This window comes from Melospiza georgiana, chromosome 2 (assembly GCF_028018845.1).
Source record: "Melospiza georgiana isolate bMelGeo1 chromosome 2, bMelGeo1.pri, whole genome shotgun sequence".
In the NCBI taxonomy this organism is placed as follows: domain Eukaryota; kingdom Metazoa; phylum Chordata; class Aves; order Passeriformes; family Passerellidae; genus Melospiza; species Melospiza georgiana.
This window is the reverse complement of record NC_080431.1, coordinates 53,526,629-53,538,961: the sequence shown is the minus strand read 5'-3', so window position 1 is coordinate 53,538,961 and position 12,333 is coordinate 53,526,629. Positions and strand designations below refer to the sequence as shown.

The 12,333-nt window shown below is 41.3% G+C and overlaps 1 protein-coding gene across 7 annotated transcripts in view; it reads right to left on the bottom strand.

Annotated features, from left to right (window-relative positions):
* The window catches only part of LRCH1 (leucine rich repeats and calponin homology domain containing 1), a 113,440-nt gene extending 101,445 nt beyond the window's left edge, over positions 1-11,995 (bottom strand). For all 7 annotated transcript variants that reach the window (XR_009114180.1, XR_009114181.1, XR_009114183.1 and 4 more), the window contains exon 1: positions 11,635-11,995. Coding sequence is in view for 3 of the 7 variants with exons in the window: in XM_058019076.1 (XP_057875059.1) it covers positions 11,635-11,881 (247 nt within the window). In the remaining 4 variants the exon portion in view is untranslated. The remainder of the gene's footprint in view (positions 1-11,634) is intronic.
* Positions 11,996-12,333: the final 338 nt, after the last annotated feature.

The following is a 12,333-nucleotide window of genomic DNA, read 5'->3' as shown; positions in this document are numbered from 1 at the left end:
AGAGCCTTAGCAGCAATAACAAAATCTGATAACTGTCTTTGAAAAGCTATACACTAGACTGATCATCTCAAATTTGTGTGATCACAAATTTGATCAGAACTCACTTTAGTATGGCCATATTTCCAGATGATTGTGTTAACAAAGCCTTACACTGCAAAGTTAGAACACAACCTGCTACTGATTTCTTGGGTGATTTTAAAATGAGGTTCTTTGGATGTTTATGAGCTACATGTAGAAAACCCTCTGATTCTCATTCAGTATTTGTCCATGTTGACTTCACACACAAGAAGAAAAGAAAATGTGGTTTTTTAAATGAATTCTATTCCTGAAAACTTTACTTTCTTGCAGCACCATGCATTACTTCCATTTAGGCTAATTCAAAATATTGGGAAAAAAGTTAACAGATTTGTGAGGCATATAGAGGGAAGCAACCTCCTGCCTTTTTTGCAAGTTTCAGACCTTTTATTGGTGTAAGATTTTTCAGATTTAACTAACCTGTTCACTATTCCCTGACTATTTCAAACTCTATCCAAAGTATTTAGAGATCATTCAAAAACATATATTTATAATAAGCCAACATTCACATCTAGTAACTGGTACATTTGTTTCTTGGGGGAGGGCAGTGTTAGGGTTATGGTGGATTTTTTTCCTTTTTAAAGGTAAACCCTGCAACACTGGATAGAAACACAAGGAAACTTCACAGGCTCCTTCTATTGCCTACATGTACAGTCTCAACTGCAATGCTTGAGTTCCCACAGTAATACCCTGATTTATTTCTTAATTTTAGAGCCTTTCCCTGTAGAGGCTAAACCTTACACTGTCTCTTACTTCTCTTTAGCAAGTACTTGTAGAAAAGCCTCTTTTTCTTCAGGCTACCAATGCTTCATAGATAAACATGGCTTAAATTTTTCTGATAAATGAGATGCTGGAGGGATCCCAGAGCCACATCTCCCACAGCTTAACATTTAAGTGCATAACTAAAATGCTTCTCTGAGACTACCAATTACTGCAGTTCTGTTACTACCGCACAGAACTGCTCAACACCAAACAGAGCTATGAGATTCCAGAAGCCATTTTTAGCCCAGGGCACTAGGCCAAAAATAACCTTTTCAGTTCTCTAGGAAGCCAAATGTACAAAGATATGAAAACTGGCAGAAGGAGTACAGCACTTCTTGCCAAAATACTGATTTTTTTTTTCACTGTGTACAGTTACTACTCTTTCATATTACCCGATTCTTAACTGATTGCAAATCTATAGTGATATTCTTTTTGAGACTATTTGTGAGTTGTTGGTCTGTGCCAGAAGCTACTATGAAGTGAGCTTCTGCATTGTGTTAATACATTTAAAACCACTCCCAGGACTTAAGACCTGAATGGAAGCTTTAAGCCTTTACTGCTATCCCAACATCTTCCAGGACAAAACTAATTCAAATACCTCAACATCCATTCTTCAAGATATCATACACTGACAGTTAAAAAACATGAAAAAAAAATCTTCAAAAAATACCAGAGAATCAAAGTTGGATTCCATTCACAGTTTTGTCTCTGATCTGTTCTGAAATCTGGATTAAGCCATTCAAAATTCCTGCTTCTCAGTTTTTCCAATCTATACAACCAGGGATAACCTGCATCATTATAGAACAATGAAATAACTCACTGTGCAAAGTTTGCACGGTAATTTTTTAATGGAAACATGGAGCAAGAGCTATGCTAGGAACACCTAAAAGTAGAAAGCTTAAAGTCATTATATTAATGACTTAAAGACTTTAGCTCTTAAATTCATTACATTAACAATCAATATAATTACATAAAAGGCTTCCAAATTACAAGGAATTCAAAAGACTACTTTCTCTACCCTTAGAAGTTCCTGACTGGTTGGCTGAATGTCAGAGTCACACACAGCACACTTCAGCAGATCAGTAATAGCAGCAATACCATGATATAAAGGTGTCTCATGGTCTACACCATGATAGTGTCTGTCTTATCTCTAAATTCACTTACAAAAATGTCAGCAAATTAAAGTTATTGGTTATTTTAAATTACTTCCAATTTTCTTTCAAATCATAAGATCCACACCATTTGCTTGAAAGATTTTTTTTGCAGAGAGTCTGCCAGATTATCTTCACTTTTTGTGGTGAATTTGAGACAGCACATGGAAAAAGAAAAAAAAAAGAAAGTTCTGAAGACGAGGGAGAAACTTGACAATTTTTTAAAATGAAAAACAATTTTAGGCTCTGCAGTCTTTTTTGTCCCCCCCTAAATAAAACCTCAGAAAAATAACATATAAAACTACACATTGCCAAATTAACATAATAGTTTTCCATCACAATTGAAAGTTCAGACAGTGAATAGAAACATCCATTATAACATGGCTACAATTCAGTAAATCAGTCTTAATTTCTGCACATTATGACTAAGAAGCTGTATCATCATATTGATGCTGTATAGAAACTAGAAGGAAATGGTACTGATGGGTCTCAAAACAAGTCAAAACATTTCAGATGGATGGCACAAGGATGTTCTTGTTCATACATCTCCCTTCAAACACACTAGTAAGCAGGGGGAAATAAAATACCATGTCTAGCAAACCTTGCAAGTGACAGGACATGTGTGAGTGAGGAAAAAATCAAGCCAGTAACACAAGGCAATCTGAAGGGCTGCTAAGTGGAACACAAGCAAGGAGTAGGCATTCAGCCAGACTGGAATTCAAACCTTGGAAAGGGGATCACAGACAAAACTTACTGAGCAGGGAAACTACACTGTACAAAGTGGAAGGCAAAAGGACATTATTCTTGAACTGGGATGAACTCAAAAAACCCCAACAAAACAAGCAAACAAGAAGCCCTAGCAACACAACATAAAATGAGCATGGGAAACCCTGGGTTAAGTTGTTCCCCTTGATCAATCACAGCTGTATTTAGTAACCAGAGCATCCTTGTCCTGCTCCAACTGCTGAGAAAGCTCCTTTCAGCTTTGACCAGACACCCATTCCAGAAATCTTCATAACAGTCTGCATTTTTAAATTATATAACATATGAAATACACTACGTTCTTCCTCCTTCCCCACTGAATAGACACACAGCTTTGTTGTTAATTCATTTGCCTTGCCTTAAAAAGACTGAATCGAATGAATTCAGCTAAGCCTCACTATTCTCAAAATACAGTAATATAACAGCAGCAATAGATAGGTACTACCTGTCTATAGCTCAATAATCCCTATTTCTCTTGTCATTAAGTTTTAAAATTCAAATAGTACAAAAAGTTATTAAAAAAAAAAAGCTTTGCTGACCATGATATTTCACTGTCTTTAAAATGGGACATAATGTTCTTACTATACAATACAATAAACTATTGTATTTGCATTTTTGGTATTTTGCCTTACCCTGTAAGGGTTACCCAAGTGTGTATTCTGCTCCATGTCTTTCCTTAGCTTACCCTCTGATTCAATTTTCTTTTCCTACCCCAATTCTTGCCCATTTCACAAAACTTCTCTATCAGTTTCAGTGATTTATTTGCACACACATTTTATGAACCTGTTTCTTTCTGTTCACCAAACAACAGATCCAGCTTCTTACTCATGCTTTTCTCTTCACATTTAAATGTGGTGGGGTTTTTCCCCTCATCTTATTTATTTTTCATTTTTCCTTTTTGGCTGTCTAATGTAATGCTACAAAGGAGAGGTGTCACTGCAAATAGCACAACCAAACATGCACACTTTAGATGCTAAAAAACCTCACATCCGATCACATAAGATAAATTGAAGTGAAAATGTCATTTGCAGTCACTTGGCTACTTTTGAAACATACTACTTTAGAATATAAACTAGTATTATAATAGTATTTTAGTATTCTTTACAGTATAAAGAAATCAAGTCACATGCTATGTTTAAATATATTTCCAAGATACACTTTGCTGAATTTTATTTAATTCAAAAAACTATTTGCCTTAAATCCTTCACACACATATGAATGCCAGCTGCTCCAGCAATGTCACTTCCTACCAGAAAAAAGTATTTACCAGACGACAATAGTAGTAGAAAATACCTAGTTTATATGGTTAAATCCAAAACCTAGAAATTATAGCAGTTACTAATCTAGTATTTTAAAGCACCATGGTCCTGAAAGGAAATAAAAATATTACAACTACTGCACTTCACACCAAGGAATAAAATCACCCATCTACAGAAAATCAACATAAAAACCTTCTCCATCCAGCAGCACAGGTCACTGCTAACATTGGTGCTCAGCTATTTTGCCCTTGTTCTGCTTCTCATAAAGACCAAGAACTCTATTCTGACATTTAAAACTTCCAGCTACTTCCAGTAATTTCTCTAACCATTCCTAGAAGAACCACCTCACATAATCACCATGAACTTAGCAGTTAGCTTTTAAAAGTTTTAAATTCACATAAGCTCAGCTGAACATGAAACACTTTCATGCAGCTTCAAAAGCAAGTGCAAACCTCCTCAGGCTCCAAATTAAGTGCAAAACTAATCCCCACTTGGCTCTGCCACGATCATCAACTCACAACTTTTGACTTTTTGTTTTTTCCTTTAAGAATATTTCTCCTACAGCCTGGGACAGGAGGACAAAAGACTGTTATTGTTATTTCTATTTTTAAATAGTTAGGAGGTTTATAGGCATTAGGGTGTTCTGCACCATACAAGGAAAAAAAGAATAAAAAGCTGGCCAGCAAGACACCCTTAGAGAAAGAGGCTGGGGAGAAAGCGTCAGAATTTCATAAATGAACTCCTCCCACAAAGAAACATCTACGCACAAGTTTAGCAGAAAGGAATTATTCCTCCAGAAGCTTAACCCCTCAGTTGCATTCCAAAGAACTGCTCGGATGGGTGTATAACACCTTGCACAACATGGTCAGCAGAGAACAGTCAGAAGTCAGAGGTACCACTATTCCCAGTTTTGACAGCGATCCGCTCACTGAACGCAGGGATGACATTTCTGGCTCTTTCACTTTTACACATCAGAGGACAATAAATGGGTGCACTTGCCATAATTCTGGTCTCAGCAGAACAAATTTAAGATATCTCTGGTTTGGGAAGTACCATTTCAATTATTTAAATCCTATTGATTTTAACTGTGAATTAGCAATCTAAGCAGCTTGAGAATGTTCACAAACCTAATAAATGCTTACTAACAGTCAGCAAGAAAACAGCAGGCAGAATGATGAGCAGTCAGCCTGTGGCCCAGAGAAGTTACTCATCCTTCCTAGAATGGTCATTCTGATACACAAAACACCAGTCTCTCCATCTTGTTTGATCTTGTAACTCTGCAAGCAGCAAAATCACTGGGTTTTCAAAATGCAGACGAATAGATGCTAAGCTTTCCAAACTTAAATTCAACAATTAGTATTTTAAAGTATGAATTTGAAACTATTATTCGTAGCATGAATAATAGTTTACACACATTTCTCTTCTTTGACTTCATATATTTTCTTCAATAGCTCCTAGGTTTTCACTCCCTATGACACTTCTACCTTTAACAGTATAATCTTTTACCTATTTCCTTGTTCAAATCTGTATTGCATTGCCACTTGTCCCTTTCCTCTTCCAAGCCTATTGTGCAAATATTCATTCCACTTTGTCATAGCTGATTCTGTCCCAGCCTCTTCCCCTCACAGAAATATTCAGTGTTTTCAAAACTCTCTGTACAGTAACCATGTTAAGATTCCTACAATCTCTCCTGTTTAAGAGATGTCTAAACCAAGATGCCTTTTTTTGCTGAAGACACAATAGAAACAGACCAGGGAAGGACTGAAAGAAGGCTCACAAACAATGCAGGGATATTTGGCTTCTACCTTCCACCAGTGATCACAGGTGAATGGATCTGCAGAAGTGCTTGTCTAAAAGCATTTGAAAGGGAACCTGTAGCACATTGACTTCCATAACAGCTCTTCTGGAGCTGAATCAATATTTTCCAAACAGATTGGCCAAGGATGCACAAAGCAACAATATTTCTACAAAAGCCTTCAGCTTTTATCTATTTACATGCACAGCATGTCCAAACATAGCAATTCCAGGCAGAGCTGTTTAAATAACTGCCACCCCAAAGGGGAAGTTCTCTTTGGGGGTAAAGGTTCAATTCACAGCAGAGCCTAATCCTGCTGAAAGTGAGGGGTTTCACCCTTTCTCCTACCCCTTCCCATGGTTTTTAGGCTGGCATCTCTCCTACCTCTCAGCCTGCACACTAGTTTTGACTAGCAAGCAAGTCAAAAAGAAAAAACAAACAAACAAATACAAGGGAAACACACACACACACAGCCAGTGGTAGAAAGCCATTAATCTGCTCAAGCCACATTCTGAGACAGTAACCAGACAATTGTGTACTCACAATTTGTTCCATGCAACAAACAGCCTGAGCCAATTCACTTTATTTTGTGCTGAGGAGTGTGTAACAGTGCCTGCAAAGTCAGTGGCTACATTTCAGCTATGGGAGCATCAATCTCCAGACAAAAGAGGTAACTTTCAAACGCACCACTGACTAGACTCCACAGCAAGAGAACTAATGGACCGTTTTCAATAGAACTCAATAGGCTTGATGTTTATAAGATCCACAAGCAAGGATACATTTAGGCTTCAGGAGGAACAAAAGGACCAAGAGGGTTTAGATGGTATTCTGCAGTTAGAAGTTGCTATGCACATCCATGTTTCTAAAAGAACTCTTTTAGTTTGGTAAAGCTCTTTGGCAAAGTATTGCTTATGAGTAAAAAACCAGAAATTAGAATATGTTGGCACAGAGATGCCCAGACAGACCACACGATTAGGTGGTGTCAGAAACTGTTAAATACACAATAATGAATACAAAATTGATTTATGTTCATGTTTTAGCCATAAGAATTACATCTCCTAAGTTTTGGCTGCAGGGTAATACTCAATTCATTGGTGATAATAAGCAAACATACTTACTCTCTCTCCCTGTCCTAATATACTTAAGGTACTCTTGTGTAAAAAAACAGTAAGTAAGGTTAGAAATCTTCAAATAAACACAGAAAGGCTGTAGGAAGAGACTGACTTTTGAAATTAAAAAGAAACTGAGTTCTATTATTTTTTAGCCTTATAAAGACATTATTTATTGATACGAGTTTAAGTTAAATGACCATAATGAGAGGCTCTCAGCCTTATCCAAAAAATCCACAATTTAATCAAAATATTAATTCAAAATTATGAATTATTCAAAGTAATTATCAGAGAGAATTCTTAAAAGGAGCAGGGCATATCAAACATATTTTTCTCTAATGGCCAAATAACAATCAAATTCTAAAGAGTCCATATAATGGGCATATTTGGTATTTGGAAGTGTGCAGCAGCACAAACAAGCCATGACATCCTGCCCAGTACAACCTGCACTTAGAAGAGGAGGAACCAACTGCACATCTGCTGCTGAAATTAGGAGAATTCTCACATGTGAAGGAAGAATTACATTAATAAAGCAGGTGGAGAAAATAAGTAAGAATAAATTATAGCAATCTAATGTACACAGAATGATAGAATGGTCTAGGTTGGATTGAACCTTTAAATGTCATCTAGTTCAACTCCCCTGCATGAAGCAGCAACATCTTTGACTAGATAAGGTTGCTCTGAGCAATCCATGCACATCATATTTAATGTTAAAAAAGGGGGGGAAAACAAGAAATACTACTGTTGATGTTATCAGCAAAGAGGAATGAAAGGAACATTTTTACCCAAACCAGCATCAAGGCTCACAGCAATACTATGATTTTTCAACCTTGAAAGCAAGTCCATCATTACAGCTGAAAAAACTATTTCAAAGATGCTGCCAGGCAAAGGTGTCTTCAACACAGCATTGTCTGACAAGTATAGTCCACTCAGAAGCACTTTAAAAAACAGCAGGCAGGAGCTCTTTTATCAAGAGAGCATTTTATTGCACAAAAAAAAATACACATTCCTTCCAAAATTTCATACTGCCCAATGTAGCAATAAAAAACTTCAGTAAGTAATTATTTTCTAATAATCTGGTATGCAATTTAAAGAATTGATTTTCTTCTCTGCCAGGTCCCTACCAGCAGCAGCAAGTAATCCCTCCCCATGTGCAAATTCATCCAATAGAAATGGATGAAGCAGTCATTCACCAGAACAGGTTCAGAAGATCTGTCTTCAGATACACAATCAAAGCCCACAGAAAGAGGCTGAGGTAATACAGCAGGCAGCCATGGTTACATCTTTGGGCCTTTGCTTGCTCTTTTATAAAGAAACATGCTTCCAGCATTCCCAGTGGTTTGGAGGAATATAATTGCATGCTATTACTTAAGAACTATGTGATTACTGTGCCACTGCCTTCCGCATAACCCAGCCTGTAATAAAAGTGATAAGAATAGCATTTATTATTTCTGAAATGGTTTCTGCATTGCATTCACGCTGATGTGGTTTAAAATGCCTGACTAAACTCAAGACACTTTGCATAGAGGTTTTATTTTCTTCTAACAGTACTGTACACCATGAAAACTCCATTCTGTGTGCAGAGACCTGACCAGGTCACTCAGCACTTGAGCAGAACTCTCAAAGGCTGAGGAAGAAATGCTCTGTCACATTCCTATAACCAAGATGGATTTAATGCAAAGAAAAGTCACAGAAGAAAAAGCATAACCAGAAGCTGCAGGAATAGAAAGTGACAAGTACAGTTCAGCCTCTGTAGCTATTACAGAATGTAAATGCAGTGAGAACTAGAAAAATCAAACTATCCCATCCCAGCTGAAAAAGGCAAACAAGCCACGTCCCTTTCGTAAGTGCATCAATTGCTATAGAAAATCTGACTTCTAACTTCAGGAACAAAATAAATGCATGAACAGAGAACTTGAAGTTGTTCACTCTTTTCTTCCTCAGACCTACAAAAAGCACTCAGAACCTTTCTAGAAAACAAGTTTGAAAATATTTTATTTGAGAGAAGCTGCAGATGCTCACTTTCTGAATCAAAAAGTATTTTCAGTGTGCAGTACTAAAACACTGTCAAGTGCAGACAGGGTTTCAGTTTTCTGGAAATTCCCTCCTCCTCAGAGCCCTAAACTTAACCCCCCTCAATCATCTCCTCTACATCAAGAAGTAACTTCATTTTTCAGTGAGCCTGGCAATCCTCTCCTCCCCTCAAAAAACCAGCGAAAGGCTACCCACTACCCCAAAAACCAATGTTTCAGGACTTCAGAGATACGTCAGCACATCAGATCCAAAACTACAAATCACTCATTTCAAGGATCCATTCCAAGTAGTACAAGAAAGTTTTATACTATGCACATTTATGGAGAGGAAGCAGAAGAGAAAATTCCCATCAAGAGTTTCAGAAACTTGGCCTTAAGCCAAGCATCTCTTCTGTTTATATATTTGTTATGTAATGTAACAAACGGAAAAAAACATGGATATTTTGGAAATATATCAACACACAACTTTCAAGGCAGTTCCCATTAAACAGTTACAACAAGCTGTTACAAACAAAACCTTAAAGCAACTATAGATTAACACAGTGTTCTTCTAAAAAGGGACAATGATAAAAGGGCTGCTGTTGTCACAAGATTAAGACAAGGGTTGATCTACACTGCTTTTTATATCAAACAAAAAGAGAATGAAAACACAATCCTACATTCAATTTCATATTGAATTCATATTGTTTACATGTTTTCCATGCAAACTCTGGCAAAAGCACAATAATGCTCGGAGACTATTTTTTTCCCTAGAAAAACCAGTAGAACAAGCAAGCATGTAAGAAGCAGGTGCTACCTCTACATACTACACACAGCTCATGCCTGCACAGCACATACTTACACAATACACAAATACTAACATGCAATCACTACCAATCAAACTATTTTCTTTCCAGTATACAACCCCCTCAGCATACAATTTGGTTTTCCAACAATTTGGTTCAATATTGAACAAGCTCAACTTCTATTATCTTCTATTAAACTATTATCTCATATTGCAGCATGTCTGCTGAAATTCAACTTTGAAAAAGAAATGAGATAAAAAATGCCATGCTTGGGATGACAAGCTGAAAGTCATTCTTCTAACCTCACAGAGCTCCCCTACCATGCCTATCCTTTTCACTTCTGCTACTGAGTCAGCTGATGGTTAGAATGGTAATTTCATTCATCAAGTTTCCTTCACTTCTTTAACTGATATCAGGATATAGGTGCTCACACAGACCAGTGTGAAATCCACTCAGCAACAGCCATCAAGTAACAAAGTTGAACAGCAATAACACATGACACCTACCATACATCTGAGGCACTAACTCTGGGACAGACACAACAACCACGTGTTGTCTCCATATACAGGAAGGCATAAATGCCCTCATGTGCAGCAGTAGCTGAGAATTTAGATTTATGTTATCACATGTCTGCATGCAGGTATAGCACCTGCTGTTTTATGGGACAAGAACAAGTGACTACATGTCTCCTGCTCTGCTGCACAATACAACTGTCTCCAGCAGGCAAATGGGGACACAAGGGCATGTGGAGGCTGTATGCTGAAGACCTTAGCAATACACTAATGTTCCTCTAATGCGGGTTTACACCCTTCTACCTAGTGACACCATGTAAAGAAGGGATTAGGTTCCATCACCTGGGATAAACAGGAGCAGGAAAACTCACATGACCCTTTGAGCTGGGTCTGCCTCCCTAGGTGAGAAATAAGTGTGCCCTTTTTCATGTTGGAAAAAAGGTGTGAGAGCAAGTTAACACAGACTGAATACATGTCCCCTCACCACTCCTGCCTGCAGGGTTGTCAGGCCTGTCCCCTTACAGATTTATGTAATGATGGTGTCCCCCACTGTAGAGTACATACAGTGCCTGTGAAGATGAGGATTTCTCTCTACATTTGCCCTGGAAGACAGCATTGCATAGAGCTGGCACTTGCGGCTACATGACTGTAATGACACTGAGGGGCACGTCAACCCCAGTGCTGAACAAGTGGCATTTGCGAAAGGTAGCATGTCCCCTGGGGCATCTGCACAGCAAACAGGCTTCCTATGGACATGGCTCCCCTGCGGCATGCAAACAGGCGACACGTTGAGAGGCACACGAGTATCTCAATGTGGTTACATACGGACTTGCATCCCCTCCGTGCCAGGTGGGTTCACCCGCGAGCAGCAGGTCACAAGCAGCAGGTATCCACCCTGGCACCGTGTGTGCATTCCTGCCGCGGCTGAATCAAAGGTGGGCTGGCTGCCACCGCAAACCTCAGCAGTCAGGGAAGGGTGGCACAGACACGCACATCCCCCAGAGAGAGAAGAGGACGGGGCGAGCAAGAATTCCCCACACATTCCCCCAGTGTGCCAGAGGAGAGGCAGCTCTGCCTCACCAAGCGCCGAGCGGGGGGATGGAGGGGAGCGTGCACAGATCCAGCCATATGGAAGCAAACACCTACCTCATACACCAAGGCGGGGGAATAAAGAAAGCACGGGGTCCACGGAGAGATGGGGGTGGCCTCGGCTTCCGTGCGGGGACGGGCCCCGAGGAAGGCGAACCAAAGGGTGGGGAGTGGGTGCTCGCCCACTCGCGGGAGGTCGGGGGGCACCGAGGGGGCGGGGAGGGCATCCCGGGCCATTCAACAACCCCGCCTTCCCCGCTCCCCGGCCGCCCCCGCCCTGCGCGCCGCTCGCCCGGGCTCACCTGCCCGCACCGTGTCGGAGAGGTCGTGGCTGAGGGCGGCGGCGCTGCGCGGGAACTCCTTCAGCTTCCTGCCGCTCAGGTTGAGCCCCCCGGAGTGCGCCGCCTCCTCCAGCGCCCGCTCCAGACCGCGGGTCAGCGGCGCCTGCAGACCCAGCGCTCCGCTGCCGCTGCCGCCGCCGCCCACCCCGGCTGCCGCCGCCAGAGCAGCAGAGGGGAAGGGCTGCGACTCGCCTCCCAGCGTCGCCATCTTTCCCTCGCCGCTGGGGCTACCCGAGAGGGCCACCGGACCTGCCTCCCTCCTTCCCTTCTTCTCTCTCTCCTTCCTCCTCCTCCTCCTCCTCCCGCTCGCGGCGGCGGCGGCGGCGCGAGCAGGGGGCGGAGGCGCGCGGCCCGGGCGAGGCGCGCCCACTGCGCATGCTCCGCCCCTCCCGGCAGCGCTTCCCGCCGCGGCGCCACCTAGCGGCGGCGCGGTGCTCCCGGCGCTGGAAGTACCAGTGGGGAGGCGGAGAGGGGGCGGCTCTCCATTGTTTCCTTGCCACAGCATTCCTTGGAAAGCCAGCCCGGGAGGCCTGCCCGCAGCCGACTTGGGCCCCTTCTGCGGGCAGCCGGCAGAGCTGTCCCCCGGCAGGGCCCGGGGGCTGGATGGGAGGCGGTGGGCGGTGTGAGCCTGCAGGTGTGCCGGCAGCGGCGTGTGCGGGC